Source organism: Dunckerocampus dactyliophorus, chromosome 20 (assembly GCF_027744805.1).
Source record: "Dunckerocampus dactyliophorus isolate RoL2022-P2 chromosome 20, RoL_Ddac_1.1, whole genome shotgun sequence".
NCBI classification, from domain to species: domain Eukaryota; kingdom Metazoa; phylum Chordata; class Actinopteri; order Syngnathiformes; family Syngnathidae; genus Dunckerocampus; species Dunckerocampus dactyliophorus.
In genome coordinates, this window is record NC_072838.1 from 8,473,056 (window position 1) to 8,485,002 (window position 11,947).

General features: G+C 42.4%; 1 protein-coding gene across 4 annotated transcripts in view; it reads left to right on the top strand.

The window, feature by feature from the left end:
- Window positions 1-11,947, top strand: part of LOC129173066 (transmembrane protein 268) — a 15,675-nt gene continuing 3,728 nt past the window's right edge. Inside the window, exons 1-8 of one of the 4 annotated variants that reach the window (XM_054763550.1) lie at window positions 1-25; window positions 7,143-7,245; window positions 8,153-8,247; window positions 8,333-8,440; window positions 9,237-9,389; window positions 9,500-9,610; window positions 11,009-11,098; window positions 11,222-11,431. In XM_054763550.1, coding sequence (XP_054619525.1) covers window positions 23-25; window positions 7,143-7,245; window positions 8,153-8,247; window positions 8,333-8,440; window positions 9,237-9,389; window positions 9,500-9,610; window positions 11,009-11,098; window positions 11,222-11,431 — 873 coding nt within the window. In that variant the 5' untranslated portion in view covers window positions 1-22. Of the gene's footprint in view, window positions 26-1,877; window positions 2,409-7,142; window positions 7,246-8,152; window positions 8,248-8,332; window positions 8,441-9,236; window positions 9,390-9,499; window positions 9,611-11,008; window positions 11,099-11,221; window positions 11,432-11,947 lie in introns of those variants that run through there. The other 3 variants (XM_054763554.1, XM_054763553.1, XM_054763552.1) reach the window with 3 other exon arrangements.

Genomic DNA, 11,947 nt, shown 5'->3' on the forward strand with positions numbered 1-11,947 from the left:
TGTTGCACTCAACGCACCCGAAATGGTGAGTGTACGCATTGAAACAAGTCAATGTGTGGAAAACGATATAATTTTTCCTCTCTTGATTTTTCTGATAGGAATCGGACATCATATGACCATAATGTATTTGTTCGAAAAATAATATTGACATTGATCCTGCGGAGTATGAAAGAGATTAATGGAATCCCAACCCAGTTTCTTAAACTCTTTCGGGGTGAACAGCTGGAGTAAATTTCTCCAGGCTTGACCAAATTACCAATAAATGCTGCAAGTCCATGAAATTTTTTATGAGACAATTGTCCAAATACTTTTGAGGCAAATGACTGATATGTTAATGGTAATGTGTGAAACCTCTTAAATTATAGCTACAAGTCTACCCTTCAGTCACGTTAGTTTCATATCTCAAGGTTTTTAACGTTATATTCTATAGTATGAATCATGACTTTTTTTTAACCCCACTAGGTTAAATAGAGGCAGATAACAAACTAAACAAAAGCTAAACCAAACAGAACATTCTCACTTGGAGAAGGATTCCAGGCAGGCGCAGTAAAGATGTAGATTTAGAAAGCATTTAGAGAATTTGTGGCAGAAAGAAGGACATTTTCACAACCACTTGTCTTAAATGAAGTTGCGACTCAATGGCTTTAGCTACCCTCGGTCTGAATGTGACTAATCAAGTTATGGTTATGGTTTACTTTACTTTGGAAAAAGCTAAAAGGGGCCCTTTGCTACATTTCCGACTTTTCGGACTGATGTGTTTAAAATGTATTACAGTAACCCCTCGCCACTTTGCACTTCGAATTTCCCGACTTCACTCTATCACGATTTTTCAAAAATAAATTGATAAATCATGCTGTTTTGTCGTTTAAGTCGTCCTTTTAATTGTTAAAATATCTGCATTTTTAAGCATAACAATGGATAAATGAGCTGAAATACAAATTTAGACGACGCATGCAAAGATGCTGTGATGATATGTAGTATTCTACACTGGTCACAAGGTGTCAGTAATGTTACTGTAATGTCTGGTGAGACACACAAGCACCAGACTTGATCCGCAGTCTTTTATTGCAGGTTTGACAATAATCCCTAATAACCCTATCACCCGACGTCACTTCCTGCAAACCATCCGATTCCACTCCACCACCGGAATGCATTTACAGCAACACACGCAATTTATGTCTTAAATGTTTTATTTAGTCTTATGTCTACTATATTGGGTAATATGAGTGTAAAGGTGACTATAGGGGTGTTATTTCATGTCTAGAGGACTCTAATAATGTTAAAAACAGTATTTGGAAGGCCGTAAACAGGTTTCCTATGCTTTAACTGCAAACATATTCTATTTATAAATCCTATTTCACGAAAATTCACTTGTCACGGTCGGTCCAATTAACCACAATAAACGAGGGATTATTGTAATCTTGTGACAGGATTTCCGCGAGACCTACGGAATATCTCACTTCACAACTGGGAGGTCCATGTATGGCAAAGCGACCATTGCTCAGTACCGTTTGTTGCTTTTATTTGGAAAACGGCAGCCAGAAAGTGTTTCTTCGGATGTAAGAATTGTGTATTTAAATAACATCTCGGAATAAGGCAGCAGTAGGAAGGTTTTTCTGTTTCCGGGGAGCTAAAGACCTACCTCACGTCCCTGCTCCTCCGCTCTCCCCACTTCACGGACAGCTGTTAGCATGTAACCGGTTGAGGGGGACATATCTCTATGCAGCTCTGCGCAGTGGAGGGGGTGCAGTAGGGGGCCATCCCTGACCAATCGCAACAGAGTAGGCGTGGTCGGTGGAGCAGGCTGCAGAATCCGACTGTTTCGGCCAAGAGGAGAAGAATGCAGATTTACCCTGTACACAAGAAGATGCTAAAACGCAGGCCAGTGTATGCTAAGCTATCAAATCAAAACATCAACATCTTAGTTTGTATTATAGGTGACAAAGCAAATTAGTGTAATATCTAATAGTATATAATAAATTAGATTTTTTTTACAATATGCCAAGGGCCACTAAAAACAAGCCGTGGGCCGAAAATGGCACCCGGGCCGCACCTTAGACACCCCTCCCTTAAAGGCATGACTTGCCGTTGTTTCTTTAAACAATTTTTTATTGTTTTAAAACGATCCACATGTTCTAGTTTCCCAAAATGTTGCATTGAAGTGTGAACAGCATTCCAGTAGTCATGAGGCCGTGCTGGTCTGAGTCACACGCTAGAGAGAGAGAGAGAGAGAGAGAGAGGGAAAGAGAGAGAGCGAGTGAAAGTCACATACACCGTGCGTCCCAGTCTGACTGACCGACTCTTGCAGTATAGCATCTGGAAACGTCTGCTAAAAAAAATGGGCATCTGGACTGGAATCAAATAATCATTGCGTTATTGACGTGAAAGGACTCTGACCAGGAACGCAGGTAGGATCTGTATGACCTCGTTTTGCATCAAACATAATCCTTAAATGGGGTATTTCAGCTGGAGAGTCCAAAGTGCGGCCTGGAGGCTGGAATGAATCGATATATTATTAAATATTACACTCATCTGCTCTGTCACATAGAACACAAAGCTAAGATGTTGTTTTCTTAATTAGCTTAGCATATATTCACCCACATTGGCTGGATTGGTTTGAGCATCTTTAACCTCTCTAACCCTGGGCCTGAGAAGCTTGCTAGAAAATGACATATCCAAAACAAATAAAGCTTTTCTCTGCATGCACGAGCTCTACATGGATGATCTTGGCAGCAACGTAAAAGAGGAGACTTTCATGCTTATTTAAAATGCGAAAATGTGCATACATTTTCTACTGGATAAGAGTAAATGGAGTTGCTTTTTCAGCGGGTTTTAGCCGTGGAGGAATGATACTCAGGTGCTTGCCGTTTGAATTGTCTTCCTTTTTTCCTAAAGGTGGTTTGGTTGAGCTTTTTGCTGACGTTGTGCCGTGTACGTGGATGTATAATATGTGTGTGACGCGGGGGGAAGCATTCACGGTTCCAACTGATCAAAACCCAGCTGAGACGTAAACATGGGTTTTTGTTGAGTATGTGATATTTCCCTTTTGTGTCGAAACCCCAAAGATACCACGGATTGATCCAAATGTTCATAGCATCGATATCAAGGGCAGTATCAGTAGCTCGACACAAATTCTTTTACAGATTTGACAAGGTTTTTAAAACGTAACACAATCATTACTCTCCCTGGTAACTAGTTACATTTATAAAGGAGTTGTTTTTTTGAAACTCATTTTCCCAAGTTGTTACATTGTTCAGAAAAAATATTTACTCTGTGTTTGATTGTGATTATAATCACTTTCAACAAATAACGGGCACAATAAGAGAATGATTTCATGATGTTGAACATTTTCAAGGAAAAAAGTTTGGGTATGCGTATCAGTATCGGCAATACTAGCCTTGTATTTACATGGTATTGGATCAATACTGTTCGAAAACTATGGTTTGTTATTGCACTTCCATTATTCCATTTAATTTGACCAATATTAGTAGATATTAATGTGGCGCTGACTTGCTGTGATTATCTGCCTCTTGTCTCCAAAACAAGTCCTCCACATGCTGATCACCTGATTCACGTATCCTTAGGTGTCTATGCATGTGAGTCTGCCCTTCATCGTCTCTGTCCCTCACAGGAGGAGGACATCAACCCTACATTGAAAAACATTTGAGCATGAACAGTCAGACACATTCTCTAGAAGCCGTCTGTTCAAGTTGTATTTATTTGTCTCCTTGCATGCATGTTTTATTAAACTGCACCTCTCATTATTCTCAAAGAACTTGTCTCATCTGTCTTTTTTTTTTTTTTTTTTTGGACCCAGCGGTAGGTTTTCCCTTGACAGATATTTGGAATAGTTCCCACCCCCACTACTTTCAATTGTGGACTGCATAACGGGTTTTTGTGTCCTTTCCAATATGAGCAGGTTCCCATGAGTGTAAATGACAAAGGGAGCGTAAGGCAAATAGAGACGGCATCTATGAAAGTAAGAAGTGAGCAGGCGGTTTCACTTTTAACGATTGTGACACCGCACATCGGTGTCACAATGTGGTTCTGAGACAGGAAGAACACGCCAACAGAACAGCAGAGCTGTTTTTGAAAGATAGTCTGTTTTTGTTTTTTGCAGATGCTAAACTGCTTATTGGTGCACAGCACTTTCAGGTGCAATCCAGACATATGTGTTATGATAAAAACATATCTTCGTGTGAAGATTTCCACACACACACACGTTTGTCCCGCTCTGCTGGAAGATTGCACCAATTTTAGGAAGGAGATGTTACGGGGTTTCCTGTTATTCTACTTGAATAAACATTTATTAGCAGTGAGGCTCCTCATGTGATACTTTTTCCCTCTTTCACTTGGCCGACCTGAATGATTTGTCATGATGGGTTAGGTTTAGTGGTATTGCAAAAGCGTATTAAATATAATCAGCAAGTCAGCTTCCTCCTACTGGTTCAAGTCGCGTGATAACGAATCCTTCAATGTGTCATGCTTCCAGTCATGAGATGGTTCCAATTCTTTTCTCCACGTGTCTCAATGGGTCACAAAGAAATCACAAAGTGACTGCAACCACATGAAAATATACTATAAATAATAAAGTTTTTTTTAAAAATATATTTTCAGAACAGCACTCCCTATAGATTAACAATATAACCACAGTCGACCCTCTTTTTTCGCCGTTAATTGGTTCCCGACCTGACCTTGATAAGTCAATTTCCGCGAAGTAAGATTCAATATGAATAAATGGAATATTTTTGTAGTTACGGCATAGAGAACCTGTTTACGATCTTCTAAATATGGTTTTTAACATTATCAGAGTAGTGACCGAAAGGACAAGATCGCGGGTACAAGTGGCCGAAATGAGTTTTCTCCATAGGGTGGCTGGGCTCTCCCTTAGAGATAAGGTGACAAGCACTGTCATCCGGGAGAGACTCGGAGTAGAACCGCTACTCCTCCGCATTGAGAGAAACCAGATGAGGTGGCTTGGGCATCTGGTCAGGATGCCTCCCGGACGCCTCCCTGGGGGGGTGTTCAGGGCAAGTCTGAACGGTAGAAGGCCTCGGGGAAGACCCAGGACACGTTGGAGAGACTATGTTTCTCAACTGGCCTGGGAACGCCTCGAGATCCGCCGGGAGGAGCTGGACGAAGTGGCCGGGGAGAGGAAAATCTGGGCCTCCCTGCTTAGGCTGTTGCCCCCGCGACCCGATCTTGGATAAGCGGTAAAAGATGGATGGATGGACATTATTAGAGCCCTCAAGCCATGAAATGACACCTATATAGTCACCTTTACTTTTGTTTACTCAATATGGAGGATATAATAAGAAAATAAGACATTAACGTAGACCCACACATGAGCAGTTCCTGCTTGTTTTTTTCTGGACAGCATGCTTCCAGCGTACTCCCACCATTATTTAAATGGATTTCCACTCGTATTACATAATAAGAGTAAAGTGACGGATTTGGGAGCACGCACACATGCCATAGCACTTTTAGTGCAGGAGGAACTTCCGCTGTGTTTGGGCTGCCTCGGGCTACGGATTCACCCCAAGTACGGATGACACGCGTGCCCTGTACAGCCAATGAGCGCACAACGCACTGACTCCGTGAGTCTTTTAAAGTTTTCCCACGGTCACTTGCTCTAAGGTAGCACGTGCACAGCACACATGTGCTAAGTGCATCGTCTGTGCTTACTCGGCACTTCCCCAGTTCAGCTGTCCAATGAGCATGGAGAACTCACGTGGACAGTACCGAGTAAGAACGTGCTCCGCACTTACAACGCACGTTGTGCGCACTGATTTCTGTAGAATATTGTATGTAAAAGCCAAGCTGACGGACGAGTGGCAACATTTCGTCTCCAAGAACCTGTCAGCTGCATCTGCAGCTCAAAAGGCAGTGGATACGGTCAGAGAGGCCCAACGGAAACGGGCAGCGGAAGATGAGAGGGCCAGAGAGGAAGAAGAGTCAGATGGTGACGCCACAGAGTCTGATCACCAGAACGTACGATGCACGCAACCGCTCGCGGCCGGGCGTGACGTGTGGGCCACGTTCTTACACCTTGCGCAAACCGCGCGAGTGACGTGCTTTGCCGTACTCCCTCCCTGCTCTTGCCACTCCATCCCCACGTTTTCAGAAAAACGTGGCGGCCGTGGCTTCCCCAAAAAACATACGGACTAAAAACACGCAGAGTACATTGTGACCGGGTCTTTCGTGACGAGTCTCACTGCTGAACAATAACCCCTGTGGGGGACCACTCTGGCAGATGGCCAGGACGGGAAGTCGAATGGCGTTTACGGAACCCCTGTGGGGGACAGCCAGGATGCCGGTCGTTGTGACTGCTCTGGTGGATGGCCAGGATGCCCGACTCAGCTGAGTTGTTGGAACCCCTCCAGGCGATGGGTGGGACACTCCATTAAGCAGAGACGTTGAGACTGCCTTGGCTGCTTGGCCAAGGAAGGGTTGGAGTTGGGCGGCCGCAGGTCAAGCGTCGCTGCTGCAGGAGTACAGAGGGGGCACCATCCATTCAGCCAGAACAGGAACTGGAGGAGACTGGACTTTGGGCTGCCATGGCGCCGGGACTGGAGGCACGACCCATCTGCACCGCCGGGACAGAAACTGGAGGAGGAGCTTGAACATAAACAACAGACCATGACACAATTCTTGTTTTTATGATGAGCGAATGTAAACTTCTGACCACAACTGACCATGCATGCTTTGCGGTTACCCTACTTAGCTACAAATTATAAGAAACAACTGTCAGTATAGTGCCCGGGTAGAACGATTGGCCTTCATGGCTTTCCCTCACCACTGTCTTGCAGTCACGTACACATGTGGTTGTGATAGGCTATACAATACAAACAAAGATAGCTAACGTTTGTAGTTAAACGTAGCCAAATTGCTATCATTAACGAACAACAAATGTAGCTAATGCGCACGTGTGTGTGTGTGTGTGTTACGTGGGGCGGCTCTTGCAATGTCAGAGCAAGAAGAGGTCGGGTTTAATGCTTGCAGCACATTCGAAAGTAAGCACCCCCCATGCCCTATCCGAGGCAGACAGCACCTTTGATAACAGGTGCACCTAATGAAGTGTCTCTTGAATGAGTGTGCATACATGTACCGGGGCTTGACATTTTTCACTTTTTTTAAATCAGGGTTTGGCTCCCGCTGAGAAGATGGAGGACGTGAACGAGGACGTGAAGGGAGAGAGCGAAATGGCTGATACACAGAGCAACAACAGACCCAAATGGACAAATGGTAATATACTCCACAGTAGAGCGAATGGCGGTGCACCCAGGAAAAAAAGTCTATTTGTGTACTCGCCACTCATGAATAATAATGTAAGCTGACCCATGAATAGATGGATTTATTAAGATATGGCAGTGTCAGAGAAAGTCACACTTTGCTTTCATTTTATGGGTCTCAGCACACAGCTATGGTGCGTTCAGGGACAAAAAAATACATGTATGTTGTAAATTTAGCCTGTATTATCATGTATTTATAAATTACAGTGGTACCTCGATTTTCGATAATAATTCATCCCAAAAGGTCCATGAAAACCCAAACGTACTTTTCCACGAAATAATGTAAATTCAATGAATCTGTTCCTACCACCCAAAAAATACATGTTATAGAGAATAATTATAGTTTCACATGCAAAATAATTATAAATGACGAATGGCTGGAAATGATTTAATTATTGAATTCCCGTACATTCTGGTAAGATCAAATTCAATAGTGTTTTTAACCTTCTTTATAAAAATGCTGGCAGTTGCAACCTTCTTTGGCCCCATGGCGGGTTGTTTGGGCACTCGTTTTTGCGTAACGATACAGTACAGGGCAAACGGACTGGTTTGTTACGTGCAATATTCGATGAAAGCCATGGCAAATTCTTTGGGTGAAAACCGAAATCATACGAACCGACTTTGGCTGATGAAGATGTGCCTTCTACGGAAAAATCCATTTCCTGAATTGTGAATGTGTGGGGATCACATAACCAAATCAATTTGAATGTAATAATAATGTAAATCCAACTAATCCCTTCCAAAAGTGTGGCATACATTTTTCAACACTAACCGGGGCGAACGCTAACCGAGTTTCCACTGTATTAAGTCTTTACTGACTCAGACTTATTAACACACACGTATGCCTCTTCTGCTGTCAGGTCAGTGTGTTTTGGCAGTGCCGAGCTTTTCGCTGTTAAACCCCAGCTTTGACCTCTCTTTGTGCAGCGCCACGCTGGAGACCAACGGCTTCCAGGTCACATTTGCACTTGTACAGTCGTGTTACCTTACTCTCTGATCAAGTGGAGTTTTCACGTTTTTTTGATTCCTTATTATGTTAGGTTCCTGTCGCAGACATGGAAGCTCCATTAAGAACAGCGCTGGATGTTCCTTCAGTCAGAAGATACATGATTTTCAACTCGGCCCTCTTCCATTTTGTAGTGGCGCCGGTAAGGATGGCCGACTTTCGTTATCATCAAGTTCCAACTAAATTCAGTCACCTATTGTTTCGACAAAGAAGCCTACTAATTCGTTTTTTCCCCCCCACTACCAACAAGGAGGCAAACTGAAGCAACTGCAGCTGAAATAAATCAGATTTTTTTAAGTATATGTTGTATATATATATCAGAATGTTCTCAAAGAAGACACATTTAACATGTGAAATGATGCCTGGACGCATCCCGGTGGGTAGAAACGTATCAAAAAGCCGTATTTGAACACCAAGGCTTCATTTTTGAATTCACAAAATGGACTGAACATCATACGTGTGCATTTAGTTAGTCAGTGGCTGATGCAGCAGCTACAATCTCCAAGCGAGACATGAAAAGTGGCCCGATTAAGTAACACTGCTGTCTAAAATACCGCATCTCAATTATAGTTGCACATTACTTACAGGTAGGTAGTCTCCAAAGCAGGAGCATATTAGAAAGTATTCCCCAACAAAAATGCTCTGTGGCATTAAATTTGTGTGTCGAACTGCGTCACAAGCTCAACTCAATGAATTATCGCGGCCACCAGGTGTCGCCAAAAACCCAACCACCACCCCACTTTAACATAAAAACAGCACATATTAAATTATGTACTATATTTTAATATATGAGTCACACCTGACTATAAATTGCAAGACTAGTGGTACTTATACTGTGGGAAATATGCTATTATATCATATAAATAAATATAACATTTTTGATTATGTGATAATTAATAGTCAAAATGTACCGTATTTTCTGTGTATCCTTCCTGCAGTTTCTGTATTTGGTTTTGTGGTGCGCGGTTTTCTCCACCCTGCGCCTCTACATGACCGTCGGCGACTACTGGATCCTATGTCTCTGCGTCAGTCTCATCTCCATCTTCCTCACCACTGCCATCATCTTCGTTCTCAACCAGAGCAAAAAGGAGGTGAAATCACCATCATGTGACTGAGATGTTTGTAAAAGGAGGCAAATGCATGTAAAAAATTTTTTTTAAAAACCCTCCATTTGAGGTGACTGATTGTCAATGTGTGTCAGATCAACATGAACTTGGATGTGCGGCTCATCCAGGTGAACGAGAGGATGGTCAAGCACAATCTGCTGGTGGCTGTGGCCGACTGGGTGCACAACTGCAGAGGAAGCATGCAGGTTCATTTATTCCTTTGTTGTTTGTGGGACTTTTTTATACCGTTTATACAGTTTCCAGGTGAGCTGGAGCCTATCCCAGCTGACTTTGGGAGAGAGCCACCAGTCAATCATATACGTGTACTGTGGTGTGAAAAAGTGTTTGCCTCCTTCCTGATTTCGTATTATTTTGCATATTTGTCACACTTGTTTCAGATCATCAAACAAATTTAAATATTAGTCAATGACAACACAACTGAACACAAAATGCAGTTTTTATATGAAACTTTTTATTACTGAGGGAGGAAAAAAATCCAAATCTACGTGGCCCTGTGTGAAAAAGTGTCTGCCCCCCCCCGTTAAAACATAACAGATTAATTGAGATCCATCAGTGCAGAAAAGGTCATAAAGCCATTTGTAAAGCTTTGGGACTCCAGCAAACCACAGTGAGAGCCATTATCCACAAATGGCAAAGACATGGGAGAGTCATGAAGCTTCCCAGGAGTGACCGTCCAACCAAAATGACCCCAACAGCGCAGTGACGACTCATCCAAGAGGTCACAAAAGACCCCACAACAACATCCCAAAAAACTGCAGGCCTCACTTGCCTCAGTTAAGCTCAGTGTTCATGACTCCACCATAAGAAAGACACTGGGCAAAAACGGCCTGCATGGCAGAGTTCCAAGACCAAAACCACTGCTGAACAAAAAGAACATTAAGGCTCGTCTCCATTTTTGCCAGAAAACGTCTTGATGATCCGCAAGACCTTTGGGAAACTATTCTGTGGTCTGACGAGACAAAAGTTGAACTTTTTGGAAGGTGTGTGTCCCATTACATCTGGCGTAAAAGTAACACCACATTTCAGAAACAGAACATCATACCAACAGTAAAATATGGTGGTGGTAGTGAGATGGTCTTGGGCTGTCTTGCAGCTTCAGGACGCGGAACATTGTCCCCCAGTCGTGGGGGTGGCCGGAGAGTGACCATGCCACCCCCGTAGCTCCTAAATGGAACCATGAATTCCCCTGTCTACCAAAAAATTATTTTTACTACCTTCATAATAAAAAGTTTCATTTAAAAACTGCATTTACTGTTCAGTTGTGTTGTCGTTGACTAATATTTACATTTGTTTGAAGATCCGAAGCATTTAAGTGTGACAAACACTTAAACTTTTGTAAAATACATGTGCTTTGGCTCAATAAAACAGTTCTACGTAAAGGCTGCGTCATTCATCGAGTGTTTTTTAATGCATAAATACTACATTTTGTGGTCCTATTTAATGTAATTTTACATTTAAATGATGCAAAAACGCAATTGTGCTAAAAGCTTGTATTTAATCAGTGTGTACATCAGAAACAACAAATGGACACACAGTTTTTTGCAGGTATTTACATCATGTTGATGTTTGTGCTTTTTTTGCAGCTCTACTTTGTGTACTGGGACATGTCTCGTTGTTTGACAACGTTGACTGAAACGTTAGAGGAAAACGTTTCAGCGGCCGTTGACACCCGTGTGAGTTATCTGCGTCCAAGGCACACTTTGTCCTTTTGGCCCGGAGAACATTATTCACGCTCAACTTTCATTTGTGGAATGGCAAAAGCGTATTTTTAGGCAATTTTGGTCCTCTGTCACCAGAGCAAACTGAAGAAGATGTCCCATCTCATCCTCGTGACCGAGGTTGGTGACCCAGAAGTTGCCGGCTTGGATGTGGAACAGGCTTCGGGAGAGCAAAGGCCTCTGCTGAGAAATGAGGACACGGGCTGCAGTTCCTCTTACAACCAGAAGGACGGCGCTAAAGTCACTACAAGCTACAGCCTCATACCCGATGCAACCTTACCTGCTCAGGTAAGGCACATGCACACGTGGGGGTTTTACAGTAGATAGGGCCGTAGTTTATTTTGAGCAATGAGGGGATTTAGCGCCCTCGTGTGTTGTGCGGTAAAAGTGTAGCGGTGTTAACAGTGGTTGGCAATAACTTGTACATTTTTTAAAATGAACTAAATGAGTAAAAAAAAAAAAAAATCCAATAAATAAGTGAATATTTTTTTAATGTAGGAAAAGAACAGAGAAAAGGACAAGTGTAGTAGTAAAGTTCACAGAGGTTGTAGCTAGCTGGTTTAATATTTAAAAAATAAAAATAATTCATTTTTCTCTTTCACCTAATAAATACTGAAAAAAATAGCAGTCAAAGAAAAGGAAAGAAAAAGGGGCAACAAAAAGTTAGGAGTAACATGAATGGAGGTTGTAGCTAGCTCGTTCAATATAATAAAAATGACAAAGAAAATATAAATAAAATAGAAAAATAAATAGTAAAAGAAAAGGAAAGAAAAAGAATGATAACGTGAGTTAATTAGGGGGTTA